General features: G+C 37.6%; 5 protein-coding genes and 1 pseudogene across 5 annotated transcripts; 1 reads left to right on the top strand and 5 right to left on the bottom strand.

The window, feature by feature from the left end:
• Nucleotides 1-2,094: 2,094 nt before the first annotated feature.
• LOC9299237 (uncharacterized protein At4g13200, chloroplastic) lies at nucleotides 2,095-3,171 on the bottom strand. Its single transcript, XM_021021466.1, has 3 exons — nucleotides 2,940-3,171; nucleotides 2,677-2,831; nucleotides 2,095-2,467 (listed from the first exon to the last, which is right to left on the bottom strand). Exons 1-3 carry the CDS (start codon nucleotides 3,124-3,126, stop codon nucleotides 2,252-2,254), a joined length of 558 nt encoding a protein of 185 aa, XP_020877125.1. The 5' UTR covers nucleotides 3,127-3,171; the 3' UTR covers nucleotides 2,095-2,251.
• Nucleotides 3,172-5,334: 2,163 nt separating this feature from the next.
• Nucleotides 5,335-6,247, bottom strand: LOC110227369. Its single transcript, XM_021021458.1, has one exon. The coding sequence runs from the start codon at nucleotides 6,215-6,217 to the stop codon at nucleotides 5,879-5,881; it is 339 nt and encodes a 112-aa protein (XP_020877117.1). The 5' UTR covers nucleotides 6,218-6,247; the 3' UTR covers nucleotides 5,335-5,878.
• A 1,095-nt stretch (nucleotides 6,248-7,342) lies between these two features.
• On the bottom strand, nucleotides 7,343-8,053 carry LOC9299341 (fibrous sheath CABYR-binding protein). The gene has a single exon (XM_021020251.1). It carries the CDS (start codon nucleotides 8,051-8,053, stop codon nucleotides 7,343-7,345), a length of 711 nt encoding a protein of 236 aa, XP_020875910.1.
• Nucleotides 8,054-9,367: 1,314 nt separating this feature from the next.
• On the top strand, nucleotides 9,368-12,839 carry LOC9299340 (putative pectate lyase 14). Its single transcript, XM_021020732.1, has 7 exons — nucleotides 9,368-9,529; nucleotides 9,614-9,673; nucleotides 9,777-9,845; nucleotides 10,751-11,396; nucleotides 12,008-12,111; nucleotides 12,245-12,383; nucleotides 12,522-12,839. The coding sequence occupies exons 1-7, from the start codon at nucleotides 9,453-9,455 to the stop codon at nucleotides 12,741-12,743; spliced, it is 1,317 nt and encodes a 438-aa protein (XP_020876391.1). The 5' UTR covers nucleotides 9,368-9,452; the 3' UTR covers nucleotides 12,744-12,839.
• Nucleotides 12,840-12,890: 51 nt separating this feature from the next.
• Nucleotides 12,891-14,703, bottom strand: LOC110227207 (annotated as a pseudogene).
• A 658-nt stretch (nucleotides 14,704-15,361) lies between these two features.
• Nucleotides 15,362-16,538, bottom strand: LOC9299339. Its single transcript, XM_002863113.2, has 4 exons — nucleotides 16,199-16,538; nucleotides 15,957-16,018; nucleotides 15,760-15,864; nucleotides 15,362-15,687 (listed from the first exon to the last, which is right to left on the bottom strand). Exons 1-4 carry the CDS (start codon nucleotides 16,428-16,430, stop codon nucleotides 15,541-15,543), a joined length of 546 nt encoding a protein of 181 aa, XP_002863159.2. The 5' UTR covers nucleotides 16,431-16,538; the 3' UTR covers nucleotides 15,362-15,540.
• Nucleotides 16,539-23,446: the final 6,908 nt, after the last annotated feature.

Below are 23,446 nucleotides of genomic sequence, written 5' to 3'. Positions count from 1 at the left end.
CTCGGATCACATATTTGGTTCAACTAAAAATATGACATTTTCATTTCTATAGAATTCAAGGTATTTCACTAATTTACACTTGCTAATTGGATAAAGAACATGCAAAATAATTAATTAAAAAAAAAGTAATTTGTAAATAATTCGTACGTAACTCTCAAGTAATCGACATGTAACTCGCAAATAGCAAGTGATCGAGCAATGGCAACCAAGAGGTGGGCTTGGAGGCCTCCATATAGTGTAAAAAATATCAACGATTAATACCAAACAAACGATAATAGTTTCATTTTTATAGTGTTTTCCAATGTAAGAGAAACAAAACCACGTATTAGATTAATATAAACCTATAAACTAACTGGTTTTTCTTTTGGTTGAAACTATTAATAGTGTGGGACCAAAAACAACTAATTTATTAATGAAGCTATGAGAGTATGAATACTTTGTATTGGGAGATTGTTAATGAAGCTGCAAACGAAAAAATCCAGTAGTGAGCTAGATTTTTAGTATGCAATACCACATATTGGTCCGATGTTGTGAATGGTAGGTAGATTAGGTACATACTTTATGTCATGTTCGCAGCGCTTCATTGAACCATTCAAAACTTTATTAGACTTCAAGTGTTTTGATTTTATGTTTTATTTAGTATGATTTGTTAATTATGTTTGGTTGTATTGTATGAATAGTATAGTATAAATTGTGAAGTTTCTTGGATACAATGACATTTTTGCAATTAATGTGAATTAAGAAAAAAACAATAGCATATGATGTAATATTTATCGAATTTAGGATTGTTTTCCTAAATATATTTCCATTTCGATATAGGAGCTTGAAAGAATAATTTTGTATATTGTTTTGTACCATAAAGATAGAATTGGTAAATTTATATGAATTTATATTAATTAATGAATTGTAAACTTTATGAAATATTGACTTAAAATAATTGAATATATATTGAATCGTTTTTGGTTTACAATTATGATAATTTATTTCATATAACTCTTAAATAAATTAAGCATTGACAGTTTTAACTATGTGTAAAAACTCTTGAAAATCCATTATTTAGACACAGAATGAGTAAAAATAATGGAAGTTTTTAAACTTTGAGAAATTGTAGAAAAATATGTCTTATATGAAAATACAAAACATATTCTAATTTAAAATAATTAGCTAGTCCCTTATAACATAAATAAGTTTAATGCAATGTGAAGGGCAAGTGGTCGGAAGTAGGATAATCATCAAATACTAGAGACCTAAACAATGCAATGTGAAGAGTTGTCCCAAAGACTACCAAGACTCTTAAGTCTTTGGCAGCGTCAACTCTCACTCACTCTCTCTATTTCATATTTTCAGTTCTCTGTTCCATATAAATGCATAAACATGAGTCAGACTGATTAGGAAATTGAGAGGGCTATTAAAATGACAACTTCTATGGTCTATTCCATGCTTTTATTTCTCCTTCTTCTTCTTGTATTTCCGCATACTAATAATGCCCTTGGCGCACAAATGGACCTTATTGGCGATCTTTCCGCATATTAATAATGATCTAACCTACTTTTGGTGCAAAAGAGACAAACCTTCCTGATCAAGTGACGGAAAAAGTCGGAAGACTTCCGGATGCTATTGATCTTATTGGCCATCTTTCGGATGCAGCACAAGACACAAGTTCAAATGGGTTTAGGTTTTGGTGCTCTGTTTTAGTTATTTCTCTTTTCTTTAAGCTTTAGTCGATGAGCGTTTGTGTGTTTTCCTTACGGACTTAGGATTCCATTTTACTCGTTTTCTTCCAAAGGTCACTCCTCTCACTTTAGTTTCAAATGCGTGTTGCATTTTTTCTTTTTTACATAATGGTCTCGTTTGCGATTCGATTTCTGTTGTTCTTCATCTATATTTGCAGATGTTTGTAATTCATTCACTCACCCATTAATGAAAAGAAACATTCGAAGGGTATTTGTTAGCATCAATATGGTTTTCTCATTAAGGTCTTTTTCCTCGCAAACTCAAGTCTTGTTGATTTGTGGCTTGTGTCATCTTCAACTAATATAAAGACAGCCTGAGAGATATAACCATGTGTAGTCGTGCATCAATGCATAAAAACAATTAAGGGAATGCTGGTTTAACCTTGATTTATATCAACTTTCATTGTTTACATTGTTTCTTCAAGTACATGTATCAACGAATATGTTCTCAACCGTTTCAGACAAGTCTCTCTGCTGCTGCTATTACCAAATCTTTAACGTAACCATGAAACTACCGTTTAGACGCAGTCTTCATCACTAGAACTCGAGCTTTCCACTACACCACCCATTATAGTGTTGCTCTCATTGGTTGGTGTAGGAGTTACAGAGGTAACAACGCTAGCAGCCGGATTTCGGGTAATGGCTGCTGATTTGGAAGCAACAAGTCCTTGTTCCTCCTTGGTTTCTCGAGCCGCTCTTTCCTTAGCTTTCTTAGCTCTTTCAAGAACCTCTTCCTATAATCAAATAAGTTACAATCATTAACTCCACATTGTAAATGAAGATCGAACAACACAAAAAATCGATCGCAGTTTTCGAATACATGTCACACTATTAGCAGTAATCTCGCAAACTTATCGCGGTTTTCAAGCACCATTTTACAAAGCTCACAAGTACCATTCTACAGACTACAATGCTTCTTCATTAATAGAGTTGAAAAAGTAACCTGAATCTCTTGAACTTGCTTCTGTTGCTCAGCTTGAAACTTTCCAATAGTACCCAAAACTTCTCCAACAGTGGACTCAATTCTCTCATTGATAACCTCAGCTAATGCTTTCCCCAAAAAGAAAGCATCTAACACACTTCTGTTCTCATTTTCACCTGCCAAAAAAAAAAAAAAATGAATTTGTTTTAATTAACACATATCAGTGGAAATCAAATGAAACAATAACGATAAACCCTAAATTATTTTAAAAAAATTTCAATCACCTGAATCTGAACCGTGGGTGCCATTGCTGCACCGTAAAGAAGTGCTTCTTCTTCGAGCCTCGACAGCTAATCGGCGAAACTCAAAATTGGAACGAGAATTGCGGGGAATGAAGGAATTACGAGAGGGTTGATAATAGGAATTGGAAAGAGAGAAGGAGGAAGGAGATGGAATCGTGAAGCTGCTCATATTTCTCTCTTTCTCTGAAACCCGTCTCTGGAAGATGAACGGGTTTCGGGTTTTTGACCTGTCGATACGGATTCAAAATTATTATTGGGCCTTTAAGGCCCTAACTATAACCTCTTTTTTTTTTTTTTCGGAACCTCTTTCAGTCAGATGGGATAAACAAAAGAAAATAAGGAACCAAGTAGGCAAGTACCAACAATATCTTTTTTGGGGCAAAGTACCAACAATATCTAATTATCATTTTTTTTTCTATCATCAGGATTTATTATTTATTGCAAATTATGAGAACTCTTGCATAGACGATTCTACAATGGACAATTCCTTCCGACCCTTATTAGATCCACGATCTCTTTCTTTATGGTTTTGATGGATACTTTCTTCTCTATGTAGAATTCTGGCGAACGGCTATAATTGTATATCGCTGGAGATCACATGTACACTTGTCTCCAATAATCTGCAAATTTATTAATAAATCGCAGTATCTGAGACTCGAACCCCAGACCTCTGGGTGTAGAACCATTAATGTAGGCAAAGTACCAACAATATCTAATTATCTATATATATCTTTTAGGAAATTAGGTGTTTGAAAAGAATTTTATAATTTTGCCTTATTCGGTAAATTGGACATTACATGCCTCATTTAAACTATTTTATTCGATTTATATCTAATGACTTCATTTGGTTTTTTCATATGAAACGTCATATATGAATCAAACATAATAGTTTAAATGGGGTATAAAATGACAGGTTTTGCTACCTTTTTACTATCAAAGTTGAGATTTGATATGTAATTACACATTTTAAACTTTGTCAAAGTTTAATTTTATTTAATTTGAATTTCGAGTTATACCCCGTTATCTATTAAATAAACGATTTTCATCAAATCTCGTAATAAATCGGATTAACATTATAATTCAACCGAAAATCTGATAAGATGCAATTTAGACCTCAACTAAACTTTCTAGTTGGGAAAGAAGGTTTTAAGCTTCAAAACCATTATAGTTTATTAATTTTTCTATATTGATTTGAAGCTGAAAAGTAATTGATTTTAGGCAAGAATTTTAAAAGTGTCTTCGAATTTTTTTTCTTCGAATTCGAGTTTCGAGTTGGAAATTCTGGGTTTATAAGTTTGAATTTGAGTTTTTGAACCAGTATCTAGGTTTGTAATTTTGAATTTGAGTTTGAGAAAAAGATTTTTGAGAAGTTGGAAATGGAAGTAGAAGAAAGGGTAATCGAGAGGATAAAGTTAAGACTAAGGCAAGAAACTAAATTTTGCCTGGGGCTAAAACTCGAAAACCCATTTCTTATTAACATTGTTTTCAATTTTTCGGAGTGACAAACTTTTGCAAATCTTCAAAATTGTTTTTTTTGTCAAATATGTGATATCGTATTTTTCGCCGAAACTGTAAAATTGGATTTTCCGTCAAAATTATTAAATTGCGCTTTTATCACCAAAAATCGTGGATTCGTATTTTCGTAAAATTATTATTATTTGTTTTCCTTTCAATTATATAAATATTAATTGACAAAAAATTTAGAAAATTAGGGTAATAAAACAAATAGTACATTAAACGGCTGTAATCTAGTGGTTAGTATTGTTTACTTAGACCTTGAGTTCGATTCTCCATAACACAAAAGTTTTTAAACGAGGATACAAAATACCATATTTCGATAGCTCAAATTGAAAGATATCATAATGTAATGCAAAAGATCACATGATTGTGTGAAATCTAGCACGAATAAATTATTAAAGGTTGGCCCAAGTAGATGATGTATGGGCCGGCATCGGTCAAGAACCTCCTTGTTATTGATAAAAAAAAAGCCAAGGTTGAAGAGATAGGAGAAATGGAGAATGAACATCACAACATAACAAGAATCCCTTTTTGCTTCATAACAGAACAACAACATGAGGTCTACGATTGTCAAACTATTTTTGCCAGTTTTTTAACTGAATTGATTAGAGCCACCATTGTCCGGTGCTTTTTTCGCAAAAATTTTTATTTTTTTCCTTCGTAAAATATGCCAAATACCAAAACTATGCATGGAAAGATACAAAAAAAAACCTTATCTATGTTTTATCTGGCCGTTAAATACCTAATAATTTTCTGTTGTCTAAAAATACCTCCTTTAAATATATTTGACCAAAAATACCTTATTTTAAAATTATTGGTGAATTCAAATTCCCCACTTAACAGCCGTTAACCACTACAAGAAAACATGTAATTAGCGACCACACATTAAGTAGCGTAGTAGTCGCTAAACCTATTAAGACGACAGTTTGGCGACTAAAACACGTAGTCGGTAAACCTTGCGTCGCTAAATTTATGAGTCGCCAAACAGTCGCCATTTAGCGACTGAATAACTACTAAATTATGTGCCGTTATTTAGTCGCCTAACAGTCGCCAAATTAGCGACTGTTTGGAGACATTATTGCCACTACATAGTGACTCTTTGGCGACTATTTGGTGACTGATATAGCGACTGTTTTGCCACCATATGGCGTCTGTTTAGTTTAAGTATTGGTGACTGAAATGCAACTAATTGACGACTGATTACAGGTTTAATTATCAATTTTACATTCTAATTTATGGAATCCTAAATTTAAAAAACTATATTTAACAAACAAAGAACCTTGATTCAAACACACAACATAATTCAAACATGTTCACAACATAATATTCAAGCTACATAATATCAAGTTTTTAAGTTTAGACAAGAAAAGCAACTAAAGGAAGGGGAGATGAGATGTTCACTCCTAGGCTTGATCTTGTGAAGCATTAGCAGTCTGGAACTCTTCTGTTTGATCTTCTGAAGCAGACTCGAGGAAGGCGAGAAACTTGGGGTCAGTTTCGGTCAAGTACTTCTTCACCATGCTCAAGTGTTTGATCTCTGCTTGTTGCTCATTAGCAACACGCTTGATCTCTGCTTGCTCAGCTTTCACCCGCAATGCCTCTGCCTCCCGATGTGCTTGGAGAGTCGCTTGTTCTTCTATCTTGCGGTTGGCTTCCTCAAGCTGTGACTGCAAGGAAGTGAAAGCAGAACTGCTTCCTGGGTACTTCCGCTTCCCATTGATGTACCTCCCTAAGCTTCCCATTCCGAAGTATACCCCTCTCTCGTTTGTGACAGTTGACTGCAAAAAAAAAACAAGAGGATTAGTTCTTAAAAGATGAAGTAAGTGATAATAATAAAAAAAAAAAGAGGATCAACCACATTACCAAAAGGAAGATCTCATCATCCTCCTCTTGAGATAGTTCTGATCGACGGGATGTACCATCAGACCCTTCATCATTCACAAGGGCAGCCAACTTAGCTTCCTTGTTCTTCAAATATGCCTCATGAATTTCCTGCGCCTTCCTATCAACAAAACTCCCATCTTTTTTGGTATGAGTCCTAATGAATATCTCACCAATAGTAGGTGGTCTTCCCAGCTCAATTTCCTGAAATGTTGTTCACAAAAAAATTCAAATTCTTAAGGAAAACCATTATGTAAATAAACAAGAGTGCTTGATGTAACTTACCATCTCTTGCTCGATTTGTAAGAAAGACTTTGGCCCCGATACATGCTTGTGAGGACCAAGACCATTACGGTCAGACATTCGAGCTGCTGATGTGGTTGAACTCTTGGCAAGTGCTTCTTCTGTGTCCCAATACTCACACATTTCCTTCCACAATGTCTTCTCAATCCATGGCGGTCTCTCAGTGGCTCGTTTTGAGCAAGCCTTAGAAACCATGTCCTTCATACGCAGCTGACATATTTTGTAGAATTTCTCTTCAATTACACCGGTCAGTGATGGATGCCATGTGTGTGTTTTCTACAAAACAAGAGGAGAGTTTGATGTTAGTGATCAAACAACCAAACCAAACCAAATGGATACAGACAATAGAAGTTAATTTACCGCGAATTCGAGGAAGTATTTGTGTCTTCTTTCAGTAGGTACACAGCTCCAATTGTAATATGGTCCATTAAACTTGTTTGTGAATACCTTTGTGATCTTCCGGGTCAGCTTACCATTGTCGTGACCAAACCTACAATTACATAAACCAATTAGCAAGCTTTATACACACATAATCCTAATCTACTCAGCTTACCATACACACACATATTACTCAATATTAACCCTAAACCTAATATACTCAGCTTACCATATACACACCTAATCTACTTAGCAGATACACACACACATTACTCAATATTAACCCTAAACCTAATCTACTCAGCTTACCAATAGGTTTCAGGCTCAAATGTGGGAGAGATGACCGTTGTATACTTCTCACGTCCTGGCCGGAGAAGCAACTCATGGAGAGTAGCAAGCGAATCTTCAGGGAGAGTTGATTCCCTTTCATAATCAGCCTCAGCTTCCTCATCTTCATCTTCTTCCGCATGTGAGTTTTGAGCTTGAGAGCTGTGATGTGATACAGAGGCTCGAGGTGGAGGATTTGACGCCTGCCGAGGTGGAGGATTGGAGGCTTCCGGTTGAACCGGCGCTGGAGACTGATTGGAGGCTTCCGGTTGAACCGGCGCTGGAGACTGATTGTAGGCTTCCCGTTGAACCGGCGCTGGAGACTGATTGGAGGCTAGACGATGAACAGATCCTCCAGATCTAGGTTGAGTCGATCCAGATGCTCGAAATGGAGTCGAGCCAGATCCGCGAGGAGATCCTTCGCCTGACTGGAAAAGTTGCGTCGGAGGAGGATAGTCCCTGATGGTTGGACCCGTTGGAGGTTGTGCAATCGGCTCTTGTTCAGAATCTTGAAGTGGGGCTTGACGATTCGCCGGCGTGAACTCGTACTGGCTGGGAAGACCCCTAGGTCTTCGATTCAAGGTCTTCGATTCAACTCGTACAGGCTGGGAAGAAGTGGGTCGATTTTGGGGGGGGGGGGGAATCTTCGATCCCCTTCCTCTCTTGCCTTTTCCACCACGAGTCTTCATCATTCAAGCATTCAATGGAGAGATTGAGAGGATTGATGAAGAATTAGGATCGAATCGAGAGAGAAGGAAAGGGGAATAGGGTTAGGGTTCGTCGGGTTCGTCGAGAGAGAAGAAAAGGGGATTAGGGTTAGGGTTTCGCGACTCCGAGTTTATATACTCTGGCTTAATGGGCTAAAATTACTGGATCAAGCCCGTAAAATCCCAATTAATTGCCCAAATAAAATAAATGAGTCGCTAAATAGTAGCTATAACTGGCGACCTATTAGCGACTACGTTAATCAGTCTCACATTAAAGACTGATTAGCGACTAATGTTTAATATAGACTACTTAGTCGCTAATACGTCCCTAATTAGTCGCCAAATTTAACGACTACATATTCAGTCGCCGAATTAAGTCGCTAATACCGTGTTTTCTTGTAGTGAACGGACGTAACATAATCATTTAACGGCGCTAAATTTATAACTCACGCGTTTAAACATATATATACAATCTGTTTACATCATAATTTTGAATATGTTGTCTTGGTCTAGTGGTTAGACATGGGTTGGTTTTTCACTCTCAACTCGGTGCAAAACGTGTAAACACGAGTTCAGAGGCATAAACCAACACGTGTAGAAGATACAATTGTAAAGAAATTGCAATTATATAGTAAATTAAATGTTGCAATGGTTTAACAAAACGGTTACAACCGTTTATGAAGAGTTATGATAAAAGATACAACTGTAGAAGAAAAGTTTATCAAAAAATAATCTGTAGAAGAAATTCGGATTGCAACTTGCTAAGGAAACACAATCGTAAGATATATTTTTTTAGTATTAAATAATAATGAAAAGTTGCGATAAAAAGACACAACTCTTCACAACTACAAAAGATATTTATTCAGATTGTTATTATTTTGTAGATTTTATCAAATTTTGTTATTATATACTTTTTAATTATTATATATTATACTATGTACATATTTTGGTAATTTCCAATTTAATCGTTGTCATACCCGTTTGTTAACCAGTCATAAAACTTTCATAAATGCACCAATTTTCAACCACTAAACAAATCATTCAAAACACCGGTTGAAATTGCAACCGCCCGCTTCTAACATGCATTTGTAGTCACAACGGTTTCCATTGCGCTTAATCCAATCAGACCCTAAAATAGATAGTTAGTTTAGTTCAATTAAACTTCAACTTAATATTTATATAAAATCCCAAGAAAACTTACTAAATTTCTAAAACATTATATCATAATAATAAAAAATATTTATATCATAATATAGTATATATATAAACCCTCTCGTCACCTCTCGCATCTCTCTTTCTCTATCACTAGATCACTCACATAGTCACATTCTCTCTCTCTCTCTCTCACATAGGAGAGGAAAAACTCTAACAACAACCAACAATGGTGATCGCTAGAACATTGTTCTCAATCTCAGCAACTCTAATCATAATTCTAGCACTCTTTTTCCATGTAAATTCGTAAGTTCAGAGATTCACAATGTGATCTCCGTTTTTTCTAATGTCCTAAGAGAGATTCTTATGTTGCCGTGTATTAAAACGCAGAGTTCAAGAAACAAGAGAATCAAAACATGAGAGCTCAAGAAATACATCAACCGCGGATAAGTGAGTTCTCACATCAGCTTTTAGTGTAGATTTGATCTCAGCCGTTCAGATTCTTTATCTATGATATAAAACGATGACGTTTTTGCATGTTCTGTTTTCTCAGTTTATCAGACGGTGAATGGCATGAACACGCCGTTAAAGACCCAGAAGAAATAGCAGCACTGGTCGATATGTGAGTCTCTCAATAGTCACTATATACATATAACAAAAAAAAACTATTTTATAAAATATAAAAAAAAAAACTACTTTATTAGGTATATATTTCGTATTAGTAACGTTTTAGATAGTCAAACTAGATGATGCTTTAACATTACTAAACCTATTTGTAGACCAAGAAAGTATGTTTTAATTTCACTGATGACTATGTAAAAAGTTAGTTTTGTCTAGTAGTATTAATGTTCTCTATAAGAACTTTTTTTTAATAAGCATTGTGATCCACAAAATTTAAAATTATCAATATAAATGACTGAAATGTACTTTTATTTCCACATTCTTGTTCTGCGAGGAAAAAAATTAAATAAACATGTGAAACACTTCTGACATAAAAACAGTAGTTTTATTGAATAAAACCACAAACCGTGATTCCTATTTAAACCTCACTGGTGCACAAAAAAAAAAAAAAAAAAAAAAAAAAAAAAAAAAAAACCTCACTATTTTCTTCTTAAGATCCACCGACGCATAATTTTTATTATTTAATTGTTTAATATCTTCTATATATTAATTTATATTTCTCACTTACTTTAAGATTCAAATTTTCAATGATTTATAAATCTGAATCTGGTACACAAAGTTTTTGCATTTAATTACGGAATTATAGAGAAATATGACCCCAAAAGTTTCCTATATGGATCGTATCCCATGATCATGAAAACATTAAATTACCCACGTGGGGCCACCTCACCGTGTCAAAATAAATTCAATGCTTTCTTCTATTTTGCATCTTCCTGTCTCCTATATCTTGACCTTTTAAACACACTCAGGGTAAATTTGCAAATCCCAAAACTCACGGGTTAATTTGATATAATCTATAACTTTGTTCTCTTTTTGTAATATCATTTTATTAATTGGAGCATGCAGGAGTATACGTAACAGTACGTATCGTAGAAAGCTAGGGTTCTTCTCCTCTTGCGAAACTGGAAACCCAATCGATGATTGTTGGCGATGCGATAAAAAATGGCATCGCCGGAGAAAACGATTAGCGGGTTGCGCGATTGGTTTCGGACGTAACGCAGTTGGAGGCCGTGATGGACGTTACTACATAGTTACTGATCCATCTGATCATGACCCGGTTAACCCAAAACCCGGTACACTCCGGTACGCTGTGATACAAGATGAACCGCTATGGATCGTCTTTAAACGTGACATGGTCATTACTTTAAGCCAAGAACTAATCATGAATAGCTTCAAAACGATTGATGGTCGTGGCGTGAACGTACATATAGCTGGTGGTGCATGTATCACGATTCAGTACGTTACGAATATTATCATCCATGGGATTAATATTCACGATTGTAAGCGAACCGGTAACGCTATGGTTCGGAGTTCGGAGAGTCATTATGGTTGGAGAACTATGGCTGATGGTGATGGGATATCGATTTTTGGATCGAGTCATATTTGGATTGATCATAATTCTCTTTCGAATTGTGCTGATGGATTGATAGATGCAATTATGGGATCTACTGCTATTACCATCTCTAATAATTATCTCACTCACCACAATGAGGTTAGATATTTTTTCATTGATTCTAGTAATTAATTATGTTTACCAAATTTGGAGACGATAGTTAGGTCATATATCAAAAGATATTAGTAGTGTCGGTGCAGAAGTTATGAGTGGTGATGATTTAGGAGTGCATGCATTTACGATGTTTAGAAATATAACCAATAATAATAAAATAAAAGGCGACATGAAAGGTAGTATTTGTGAAATTCTGGTTGTTAAAATTTTAATAATTTGGGTAAGGATCAACTTGGAGGTATATATTTCGGATAATTTGGAAAAAAATTGGATACATTTTCAATAATGATTCACATTTTATGAAATTTAAATTCTTGTATATAATCCATTATGTTTCTATTTGGAATAAATTAAACTGTCCCAACCGGAAATTATTTCTTCGGAAAATTCAGGATTGGTGTGGCCAAGTCGGGAAATCTGTCCCGAAATGGTCATGCCTAGTTTAGGTTTGTGTGCTTATGATCAGAAAATTGATTGTTCTAATGATGGTAGTGTGTTCCTTCATCTGGGGTCTTTGGTTCATCTTTTGATCAAGAAGTTAGTTTTTTTTTTTTTTTGGCATTATCTTCAAAAACTGACAAGAGATGATAATGAAGGCTATTTTGTTGGGGCATACCGATTCATACACCAGAGACAAAATGATGCAAGTAACCATTGCATACAACCATTTTGGAGAAGGTCTTGTACAGAGAATGCCAAGGTTTTTCATCTAAGTTTCATTTCATTTTTTCGATATATTTGCTTTCTTCATATGGTCAAATTCAAATACCATATTGGTTTTCCTTAGAGAACCAGTCAGATTCTGAATGTTTTAGAGTTTGGTGTTATTTCAGGTGCAGGCATGGATACTTCCATGTAGTAAACAACGATTACACTCACTGGGAAATGTATGCAATTGGTGGAAGTGCTAATCCTACCATTAATAGCCAAGGAAACCGGTTCCTTGCCCCGGGAAACCGTTTCGCTAAGGAGGTATTTGATATAACCCGTTGCACCGGTTTCTAGTTAACCTAAACTGCCAAAAGATGCCTCTAAGCTAGCAAATATAATTTGATAGCTCTAATCTAGAAAATTAAACATAATGACTGGTATGAATAAATTCTCCCGCAGGTGACGAAACGGGTAGGTGCAGGGGAAGGAGAATGGAACAATTGGAACTGGAGATCCCAAGGAGACTTAATGCTCAATGGTGCCTATTTTACTTCATCTGGAGCTGGAGCTTCTGCAAATTACGCCAGAGCCTCTAGTTTGGCTGCTAAATCATCTTCCCTTGTAGGTATGCTTACCTCTAGCTCAGGTGCTTTCAAATGCAGGATCGGTACGCTTTGTTAATTATTTGTATTTTGTATAACCAAAACCGAACACATATAGAAAATATATGAAAATTGTGAGAGAAAGAAGAAAACAGAACTCATTTTTCTTGGCTCCCATGTTTTGACTTCAAATTGTGGTATAGTGCATTGCTCTACTAGTGATATATATCTACAATATATTCTTCTATTAATGGATTGATTCAGATCCCAAATTACTTATTTAATTCTATATAGACTTTTAGGGATAAGTCAAAACAGAATGGTTTTGTTATGAAAACCAACTAAGTGGAGGAACAACCATAAAACTAACAGAGTAACAGAGCAATGTATCACAAAGATTGTCTCTCAAAATGGAGTTTCAGCGTCACTTCTTGTTTCGTTTGTTTCGGCGTCAGTTCTTGTTTCGTTCGGGCTATAGAAGGCCGATCTATTCCTCGGTCTATTCCAACTGCCTCACAACCTCTTCCTTGGTGGGTCTAACAGACGGCACGGGAGCACAACATCCCATTGCTAGCTTCAGTGCATGAATTAAACCATCTTCTATAGGACTCCTTATTCCTTTTAGAACCTCCAAATTGACTATCTTCATTGTTGAATCCTCTAAACGCAATTTTAACCAATGAAGATAAATCCATAAACTCGTTGTTCTTTCCGATTTTTACTGATTTCTTCCCCATTAATAACTCCACCAGAAGGATCCCAAGCACATAGACATCAGGTCTTGGATTCCGTTTCTTCATCTTGTGGAGTTCTGCTGCTTTGTAGCGGTCAGATTTCGCATGTTACATTACCTCATCGGCTACGGCTTGTACCATTAACTTGTCAAGACCAAACTCAGTGAGCCTAGCCAAGAAAAAGTCATCTACGAGAACTTTCCCTGATCTAACAGTTCCATGGATTATAGGAACTTCTTGTCCGGTGTGAAGATAAGCCAATCCCTTGCTATTCCCAGCGCAATCTTGTGTCTCCTAGCCCAATTCAGAACCAGTTTTCCTGGTTTGCTTTCTGAAAATCAAGAAGATAACCATAAGACTTAACATTTGGATCAAGGAAAAGGTGAAATACCATGCAACAAATCATGAAGGCTTATATTGGGAAGATAGTCGTAAATGAGAAGCCATTTTCCTCTTTTCCCCTCATAGAAAGCCCTCAATGGAACCAAATGCTCATGTCGAATACGTCCAATTGCTTGATTATAGGCAGACAAAAGCTTATATCCTTCTACCTTCTCTCAAAAGCCTCAGGGCAATTGTTGTTCCACCATCATTAAGCTTTGCCTTATAGACAGTACCGTAACTCGCTTTCTCCATTACTTGCCCTGTCGAATTCAAACCTTCTTTTATGTCAGATTCTCACAACCTTGAAACACAACCAACTTCCTTCACCACCACCAACTTTTCTTCCAAATCATGCATCTTCACTCTCTATGATTACTACAATCCCGGTCATTAAACCTATCACAAGACCAGCAACAGCAGTTGTTCTCAACCTAGAGGAACCTAGACATGGTTTTAAAGGTAACCCACAAAGACTTGGACTGTTCCCTTCAAAGACTTCAGCCCCAAATTTTTATCCACCAAAACTTGGCAATACCCCAGTGAAGTTATTGTCAGAAAGGTTAAGTTTTTCGAGTTTTAACAGAGTCAATCTCTCAAGAACAATACTCTCAAACATGTTACTTGACAAATCAAGCTCATATAGACCTTTAAGCTTGGTTATAAACTCAGGGAAACCACCAAAATCAAGAGCTACAAGTACAATCTAGAAACGCAGGCTCAGGAAATCCCCAAACAACAAACATTCATGAACCCTGAAGGAGACAAGCTTATCACAAAGGTTCCAAATCGATGGCGGCAACACACCCGATATGTTATCACGGCTCAAATCAATTTCAGATAAAGAAGAAGCGTAACCAAGCTCTAAAGGGATTGACCCACTAAAGGAATTCACATTGAGGAACACATTTTGAAGCAGAGAGAACTCACCAATCTCCCTAGGAAACGAACCAGTGAGATTCGCAGAAGAGAGTTGCAGAGAGAGAAGATGAAGTGTGGATTCGGTGAAGAGAGAGATGTTGGTCCACTGTGGTGAAGAGAGGTCAGTGCGATGCAGAGGAGACCCATCTAAAAATACCCCTTTTACCCATCTCCATTAACAAACCGGAACAGAGGAGTTCCAAGAAGACAACAGTATGTTCTCGCTGGTACCATGAAGTGACCTTTTCTAGCAGCTTCACAGCATAGGGAAATGATGATGTGGCACCAACCTACCCAAAACATGAAAACGTGAAGATATCTCATGGAAGTCATGAAAGGCACGTTCTTTGTAGCTGATAGAGAGTGTAACCACATTTGTAACGACTTTAGTCAAATGTTCCAAATTTTGGAATAAAGAGATTTTTGAAATAGTAAAATAAGAATATCTTATTCTTCCAAGGTGATGTCGTTATAAGATGCTGCCTCATAGGATCTTCAGTAGTCCTTGAATCTAGACCGTTAACGCGTTGGCGTTGTAGTAGTCATGTGATTGAGTGAACCGACGGTAGATAAAACAATGGAAAGAAGAGGCTAACATGGGAAGTGAGAACAAAGAGCAAAAGGGCAAAAGCCAAAGTTTGGAAAAGAGGAACGGTGAATCTTGAGCGAGAGTAGCAATGTTTCTTGGCAAATAAAAGTGTTGTGATGACGGGTAAATGTGTCCATTTCAAAACAATTTCTTAACCAGAACTTTACCAATCACCTACTTACACCGTTGCAAGCACATTCAATCCTAAGTATTGTATCTGTATACATTTAAGATCTGTCTCATATAAGAGCTTACTTGTACTTGTCCATGATTTTCTTTGCTTCTTCAAGTGGATCATCCATTGGCTTAGAACCAGAGCTATTATCATCTCCTCTTAATTTAGGAGCTTCATCTTTGTTTAACGCTATGAATAAGAAATATGCAAATCCCATTGTACCCTGCAACACTCACAGAAAATCAGCTTTGTAAACACCGAAAAAATCCTCGAAAACGGAAAGGATTATACATACCAATACAAAGAAAGCGGTTGATAGAAACGACTTGACAACAAACAACGAAACCGCCAATGCTGCAATTGTCACCGAGATTCTAGCTACTGGTCTAGGCACAGAAACCTTAAAGCAAAAGGGCCATAAACATAACCAAGTGTGACTAAAACATTTTAGAGTAGAGTTTGATCAGTGAAGACAAGACTAAGAGAGCTCACAGGTACAAGATTGGTTCCAGCTTCAATTCCATCTTTCCCAATATTCCACGCGGTTCTAAGAACTGTTCAACAACAATGAACAAACCATTTTCATCAATTAACCCTCAAATCCATATTAACTCCAATCAAATTTTACCAATTTTGGAGATTACTCAATGACCCTTTTGCTCAATTTCATAAACTTAGCAAACAAAACTATAAATTCCAATTACAAAAGAACAAAGTTAGGGTAAAGAACAAACCTTTCAAGAAACTGGACTGAGCAGACAAAACAAGGGTTTTGGACCGAACTCGTTGGGATTGAAGAGGAGCAATTCGAGTTCTCAAATTCAGCAAAGATGCGTTTTTTAACCTGAAAACAGAGCATGGAGAGAGGAACGGAGAATTTGAGAATTGGGTTAGGGTTTGTAAGAATCTTGGAGCGAGAGGCGAAGGATTCAAAGAAGGAAACGGAGATAGAGAAGCCATGAACATATGAATGCTACTCAAATTCTCTACAAGAAGAGACAAATGAGATTGAAGAACTAATCGGATTATATCGGTTCCCCCCCCACACCCAGAACTATCGTATCTGGGCAGATAAAGCCCGATCTTGGACCTCTGTCTATATACCCATGAAACGGAAGTTAAATGTTTATTTCCCCACCAATTGAAAGTCCGAGAGCTTAATGTCCATGAATCTTGGTTTCGTCGGTTTAGTGCGTAAACCCGACACAGAACCATGTTTCGGTCATAACTTAACCCAAAAAAAACTGATTCCTTATTAAAACCCGACCCATTGTCGTTGTCATCCCAAAAATCAAAATCCCAAAATCCCCAAATTCAAATTAAGAACCCTAAAAAAGCTGAACTCTCAAACTTCAGAAAACTTCAAATTCTTATATATCTTGGGCCAACATTAGATAGGAGACAAAGACAAGAGTCTAATAATACTCTTATTCAATATAATTGCAGCCACTCCTAGCGGCAGGTGATCATGAGGTCGAGACACCATGGTGGAAGAACTGTTGTGGAGTTCTTTTTTTTTTTTTTGGAGTTCTTGATCTTCTCAAGGCATCATCATCATCATCAGCTACTTGAAGAAACAGAGGAGAATAAAGTAGACTCCAAAATTGTGAAACCAATCAAATTCTCAAGAACTTGATTTGGGTGTCAATGATGCCCCGATTGCTCTCCCTTTTGATGTGGTGAATCAAGCGGCTGCGGAGAATCGTTTCATCCTGATGGGCCGTCCGGTGATGTGGAAGGCAGACGAGTTCAGTTTGTCTTTCCTTCTGAGGAATCCATGGAAATGGTTCTCCGCAGAGGACCATGGGCTTTTGCTGAGCGAATGATGGTGATACAGAGATGGACTCCTCTCATGGATCTCTCGATGCTGATTGTCAGGAACTCACCAAGCTCTTAAATGGATCGACTCTCAACTTTGGTATTCACAATTGGCTGCGAGAAATAAGATATTGGCAGAGCAAATTCGAAGGAATCCAGTTCCAATGGGTGGAGAGAACACATAACAAGGCTGCAGACCAACTTTCAAAGTTTAAAATGCCTCAGAACATTTCTTTTGTCTATCATCATTATGTTCCCCATGTATTAACAAACATCCTCCATGAGGATTTCTGTAACAGTTCACTATCATAAGCTTAATATATAAGATGTTAAAAGTGATTTATGTAACTCCACAATCTCTGATTTCAAAGCCACCACTTTCAAAGTGATTTGGGGATTCTAGGGTTCGTCGAGAGCAATTTGGGGATTTTCGATTTTTGGTTTCAATTTTTGGTTTCGATTTGTTTTTTGGGTAGTGGGTCATAAACGGGTTGTAATTTGGGTTTAGACTGGTTCTAATTAGGTTTAATTGGTTAAAGCATCGGTTTGGTATACAATAAACCAATTAAACCCAACGCTATGGAGTTTTAAATCTCGAACTTAGGATTCATGGACATTAAGCTCTCGAACTTTCAATTGGTGGGGAAATAAACATTTAACTTCCGTTTCATGGGTATATAGACAGAGGTCAAAGATCGGGCTTTACCTGGCCAGATAGGATAGTTCTCGGGGGGGGGGGGGGGGGGAAAAAAACCCTTTTTTCCTAAAAACAGTTGTTTTTTCTCCATGGGCCGGGTTTGTCCAAAAACAATCTGAAAATATTTTTATAAAAAAAAAATTTTCCCCAAAAATTTTTAAAAAAATTACTTTTTTTTTTCCCCCCTGAATACCAAATTTGAAAAGGGGGTTACATCAGAAGCATTGCACAAAAAGCACAAGCAGAAAGGTTAGAGTTTAACCAAAACTCTTACCCCCCAAAAATAAGACTAATAGTTAGCCTAAGGGAGCTACGATCCCTCCACCCAAAAAAGCAGAGGACAGGAATCTCTCATTCTCAAAGAGATCATGCAGCCAAAAATGGTTTCCCCGAGTAACATAAGATTGGCCCAGGTGAACCTGAGTAGCACTTTGAGCAATGAGAGAGGCTCCTCTGTTGGTGAAGGAATCTTCATGTACAAATCTCCAATCTTTTAAATTCTTCAAAAGCATCATCAGTTCATTGTGTTGATGACTAAACGATGGCTAAACTTTAGGTCTCTCCATGACTTTTATCCATTGAGTATCCTCCATAGCAAAAATGATTCTATCCAAACGATGACTAATCATGCTGTTAATGCCCCATAAAAGACAATGGAAAAAAGCCTCATGCCTACTCTGCAGATTAGCAAAGGATCTTCTACTATGAATAATGACCAGACCATTGTTATCTCTTACCACCCACGAGCAACCTGCAATCTTTGTGTGATTTGACCAAGACAGACCCAAATTGCATTTAATCCAAGTAACAGGAGGTGTTTCCCACAGCTTTTGGAATTTATTAGCAGGACTCTCAAATTTCTCATCCATGTTCTGATTCACCGCTTGTGAAAGACACCAAAAGTCACTGTCCTCTAGTATTTTTTCCATAGTATCCAAAGGCGAGAACTGTTTCCCTTCAAAGATCAACAAGTTTCTATTTTTCCACAATCTCCATAATATCCAAGGGAAAAGTCTTCTTATCTTAACCGGAATTGAGATGATCTTCCCATCTTGTAAAGATAATGAAGATTAGAGTGAAGTGACAAATCATCAAACCCCTGCTCCGGAGAAGGAGTGTTTGACAGTGCCCAAACCTGTCTGGCAATAGAGCAAGTGAAAAAAAAACGTGGTTAATTGATTCTCCCTCCAAACCACAAATTTGACATCTCGTATCCGTGTCCATTCCTCTAGCCAAAATGAGGTCAGCCACAGGTAAAGCGTCACAAGAAGCTCTCCACCGAAACATTTTAATTTTTGGCACTGTATGAATAGACCAAATGTGAGCTTTAAGGCCATTAAGAGAAGGTAAATTGGTCGCCTCCCGAAGAATCTCAGGGTTGCTGGTTTTGCTGGCCAACCAATATCCCGACCTCACAGAGTAATCCCCACTTTTATTGTGGTCCCAACACCAAAAGTCATCTTGACTCACAACTGGTTTATGAGCAGTTATTCTTCTTATATCATCCGGAAAGAAAAGCTCCTGCAACAAGTTTCGATTCCAATCTCTATTAGGGATATCAATGATATCTTTCACCCTCAGCCCCAGATCAAAAAATTGTTGTCTTCTATATGGAGCTCGCCATTCCTCATCAAAGATCCACGGGTCAATCCAAACCTTAAGAGATTTTCCATTCCCCACCTGTCTTCTCAGCCCTTTCATTAACAGAATTCTTCCAAAAAGAATACTCCTCCAAGCATAAGAAGGTCTATCTCCCAATTTTGCATCAAGAAACTCACCCACTTCAAAATATATGCTTCTCATCACTTTTGCAAACAGGCTGTCAGTTTCTTGAATGATTCTCCACGCTTGTTTGGCTAACAAGGCCTGATTAAAACACTCTAGATCTTTGAATCCTAATCCTCCATTTTCCTTAGACAAACACAATTTTGCCCAGCTTACCCAGTGAGTTTTCCTTTACGCTCCATAGCACTCCACCAGAAATCAGATATGGCGCTAGTAATGTTGTCAATGGTGGTTTTGGTCAATTTAAAACACGACATTGCGTAAACCGGCATCGCCAACGCCACCACTTTCGAAAGCACCTCTTTCCCTCCTAGAGAAAGTGATCGTGCAAACCAGTTAGAGAGCCTAACCTTCACCTTATCTTTGATATAACTCAGGAGCTCCACCTTGGATCCACTGAAGCATTCCGGTAAACCCAAATATGTTCCAGCCCCTCCTTCAGCATAAATACCAAAAAGATTCTGCAAGGCTAGCTTCCTTTGATCCTCCACCTTTGCACCAAAAGTCATCGAGGACTTAAGGAGATTGATTACTTGTCTAGTTGCATCTCCATACTCCTTGAGGATACCTTTTAAAACCTCTTCCTGATCAAGTTGAGCTTTGCATACAAAGAGACTGTCATCGGCGAAAAGGAGGTGATGGACAGCCGGTCCAGTGGAAGAGAACTGAATCCCGTTTATAATACCTTGTTTTTCTGCCCTATTCATCAAATGAGTAAGCCCTTCCGTGCACAAAACAAAAAGAAACGGCGAAAGTGGGTCACCTTGTATTAATCCTCTTCTAGGCGTGATCATACCAAAAGGCTGATCATTAATAAGCACCGCAAAAGTGACAGAGGTGACACAATGCATAATCCACTGAATCCACTTCTGATGAAACCCCAATGCATATAACAAAGCCCTTACATAACTCCATTCCACACGATCATATGCTTTGGACATGTCAGATTTTATCGCCATGAATTCCTTAGAGATAGATCTATGTGTTCTCAAGCCATGGATCAGTTCATGCGCAACCAATATGTTTTCCGAAATCAGCCTATCCTCAACAAAAGCTGATTGGTTGATGGAGACAATCTGGTTCAGCCACAGTTTTAATCTACTCACCAAAATCTTAGATATAATTTTGTAGAGCACAGAACACAAACTTATCGGTCTGAGATCAGCCATATGTTCTGCGTTTTCAATCTTTGGAATCAAGCACAGATGGGTGTAGTTCCATTCCTTGGGAAATTCACCAGTCAAGAAGAAAAGCTGAACTTCATAAGTGACCTGATCTCCCACCACCTCCCAATATTTTTGAAAAACCAGACCCGTAAAGCCATCAGGTCCAGGCGCACTGGTGGCTTTAACTGCAAAAACTGCACTTCTGACCTCATCTTTAGTAACCTCACTAATAAGTTGACTGTTAATCTCCTCATTGACTCTAGGAATGAAATCACATAAGATATTTTGAAAGTTACCCGGATCAGATTCAAAAAGAGAATTGAAATAAGCTTCAGCCACTGCTCCTTTTGACGCCTCACCCTTTTGAGTATTCCCATTGATATCATGCAGAATATCCACTCTGTTCTTACCTCTCTTGTTCTTAACTGAGGCATGGAAAAAACCTGTGTTTTTATCTCCCTCATGGACCCATTTTTGACTTGACTTTTGTCTCCAAAAAGCTTCCTCCTCCCTGTAGGCTTTACACAAATCCACTTTAAGACCATTAACTCTCCAAGAATTTGGGAAGTTAACCGATTGAGCAGATTCCAAGTCGACTTTAAGTTGAGAAATTTTGCCGGCAGAGTTTGTGTTGTTCTCTCTTTCCATCTACTAAGAGCTCTTCTACACTCTCTCAGCTTATCAAAGACAGAAAAACCCCTTCTAAGGCCATTAGGAATCCAAGCCTTCACAATAGCTTCCTTCACAAGAGGTTTATTAAAGAATCTCTTGTCAAACCTGAAACTACCTTTATACACTTCCTTAGATTCAGTCAAACAGACTAAAACATGACGATGATCCGAGCCTCGCTTCTCCAAAAAAGTCTGATTGGCCACCGGGAATTGACTAAGCCATTCTTTATTAGCAAAACATCTGTCAAGCTTACTCTGAATCCATTTCTGATGTCTATTTCCTCCCCAGGTAAAACCATTACCCTTGCTAGGCAATTCAGTCATCTGACAAGCATTCAACATATCCTTGAAAGGAAGGAAGGAAGAATCACCTCTCCTAGGACCCCATAGCTTTTCCCCATTATGTAGAATATCATTAAAATCCCCCATCATACACCAGCTTTCCTTCCTTTGAATACCAATTCTGCTCAATCTTTCCCAAACTTTAGCTCTACCACTCGGCTGAGGATCTCCATACACACATGAAACAAAAAACTGCACCACACCAAACTGTACAGAAAAGTCAATAAGATTTTTGTCTACAAACTTCATCTCTACAGAAACTCCTTTCTTCCAAAATAAAGCCAAACCGCCACCAAGACCAATTGGGGTTCACAGTAAAAACCCTACCGCCACCAAGACCAATTGGGTTCACAGTAAAAACCCTATCATAACCCAACCACTCTTGCAAATCAACCACTACATTACTATTTTTTTTTTGTCTCCATCAAGAACAGGATCTCAGAGAAATGTTCTTTACGCAATTCCCTAAGACGAGGAATCGTCAGTTCTTGGAACCGTCCCAAGCCCTGGCAATTCCAGCTGATCATAGACATTACAGATTGGACGGTCCCTCATTTGGGACCACCTCGTGGTTTTTGCGCTTAGAGACTTTTGATGATACCCCCGCCTCATCCGCAGCTTTCCTCTTAGAAACACCTTCCTCTTGATTTCCAGAAACAGATTCCTTCCCCTCAGAATGTAAGGAACCCAATCCTAATGTTCCACCTCTTTTTCTTCTTGATTTAAATGGTCTTTTTCTAGGCTTACCATTTTTCAAAAAGTTCCCGGAAAGGCTAGCTTCAGAGAAGCCTGCCTTAAATACCGTTGGACCTTCTTGAAAAAAGCCTTTGGCAGCAAGCCGAGTAGAGCCTTCTCCTTCAGAATGTATAGTGGTATTGACCAGATCCCATCTCATAGCAGAGCCATCATTAATAGTAGACCACATGACCTTCTCTTTCTGTTGATTTAAATCATATGCTTTATCCTGTCCCTCCTTGTTAGCATACTCAAAAACCACCCCCTTACCTTTAGTTATATCAGTGGAAATCACAGGAGCAGTTTCCAATCTCAGCATAGTCTTCTCTCCTATCGGATCGTTTTTCAAATCCTGTAAAGACTTCTTAATTCTTTCTTTTCTAGCCACTTTCTCGGCTCCTTCAGCTACCATAAGATACTGTCTCATACCTTGCAGCACTTCCTTATCAATTCTCTCTCTTCCCGTGTTGGGGTTTATTCCAACCTGACTCTCTTCAACAACTCCAAATAGAGGATCAGACTCCTTAATGATCTTAGGCAAATCCCTCCTGACTTCTTTCTGATTCCTTTTGGATTCGTTGATTGATCTCAGTTGTTCCTCCAGCCAAATGGGACACTTTTGTTGCTCATGAGTTAACCTCTGACACTTGAAACATCTCTTCTGAAGTCTTTCAAAATCCAAGAGAATATTGAGTGGCCTCCTTTAAAATTCACCACTTTTGACCTTCTCAGAGGTCTAGAGACATCAAACTCAATAAGCACTCTCAC

This window comes from Arabidopsis lyrata (genome assembly GCF_000004255.2).
Source record: "Arabidopsis lyrata subsp. lyrata unplaced genomic scaffold ARALYscaffold_9, whole genome shotgun sequence".
Taxonomy (NCBI): Eukaryota; Viridiplantae; Streptophyta; class Magnoliopsida; order Brassicales; family Brassicaceae; genus Arabidopsis; species Arabidopsis lyrata.
Note: the sequence above shows the minus strand (reverse complement) of the source record. Positions and strands in the feature narration are given on the sequence as shown.

Bases quoted from the DNA above. Each gene is read 5' to 3' on its own strand.
- LOC9299237 (XM_021021466.1), bottom strand. From the start codon at position 3,126: ATGAGCAGCTTCACGATTCCATCTCCTTCCTCCTTCTCTCTTTCCAAT. The intron at 2,832-2,939 runs GTGATTGAAATT...TTTTTTTGGCAG, and splicing joins CACCCACGGTTCAGATTCAG to GTGAAAATGAGAACAGAAGT. The intron at 2,468-2,676 runs GTTACTTTTTCA...ATTTGATTATAG, and splicing joins AGCAAGTTCAAGAGATTCAG to GAAGAGGTTCTTGAAAGAGC.
- LOC110227369 (XM_021021458.1), bottom strand. From the start codon at position 6,217: ATGGGAAGCTTAGGGAGGTACATCAATGGGAAGCGGAAGTACCCAGGA.
- LOC9299341 (XM_021020251.1), bottom strand. From the start codon at position 8,053: ATGAAGACTCGTGGTGGAAAAGGCAAGAGAGGAAGGGGATCGAAGATT.
- LOC9299340 (XM_021020732.1), top strand. From the start codon at position 9,453: ATGGTGATCGCTAGAACATTGTTCTCAATCTCAGCAACTCTAATCATA. The intron at 9,846-10,750 runs GTGAGTCTCTCA...TGGAGCATGCAG, and splicing joins ATAGCAGCACTGGTCGATAT to GAGTATACGTAACAGTACGT. The intron at 12,112-12,244 runs GTTTTTCATCTA...GTGTTATTTCAG, and splicing joins CTTGTACAGAGAATGCCAAG to GTGCAGGCATGGATACTTCC.
- LOC9299339 (XM_002863113.2), bottom strand. From the start codon at position 16,430: ATGTTCATGGCTTCTCTATCTCCGTTTCCTTCTTTGAATCCTTCGCCT. The intron at 16,019-16,198 runs GTTTGTTCTTTA...GTTGTTGAACAG, and splicing joins TCAGTCCAGTTTCTTGAAAG to TTCTTAGAACCGCGTGGAAT. The intron at 15,865-15,956 runs GTGAGCTCTCTT...TTTTGCTTTAAG, and splicing joins CTGGAACCAATCTTGTACCT to GTTTCTGTGCCTAGACCAGT.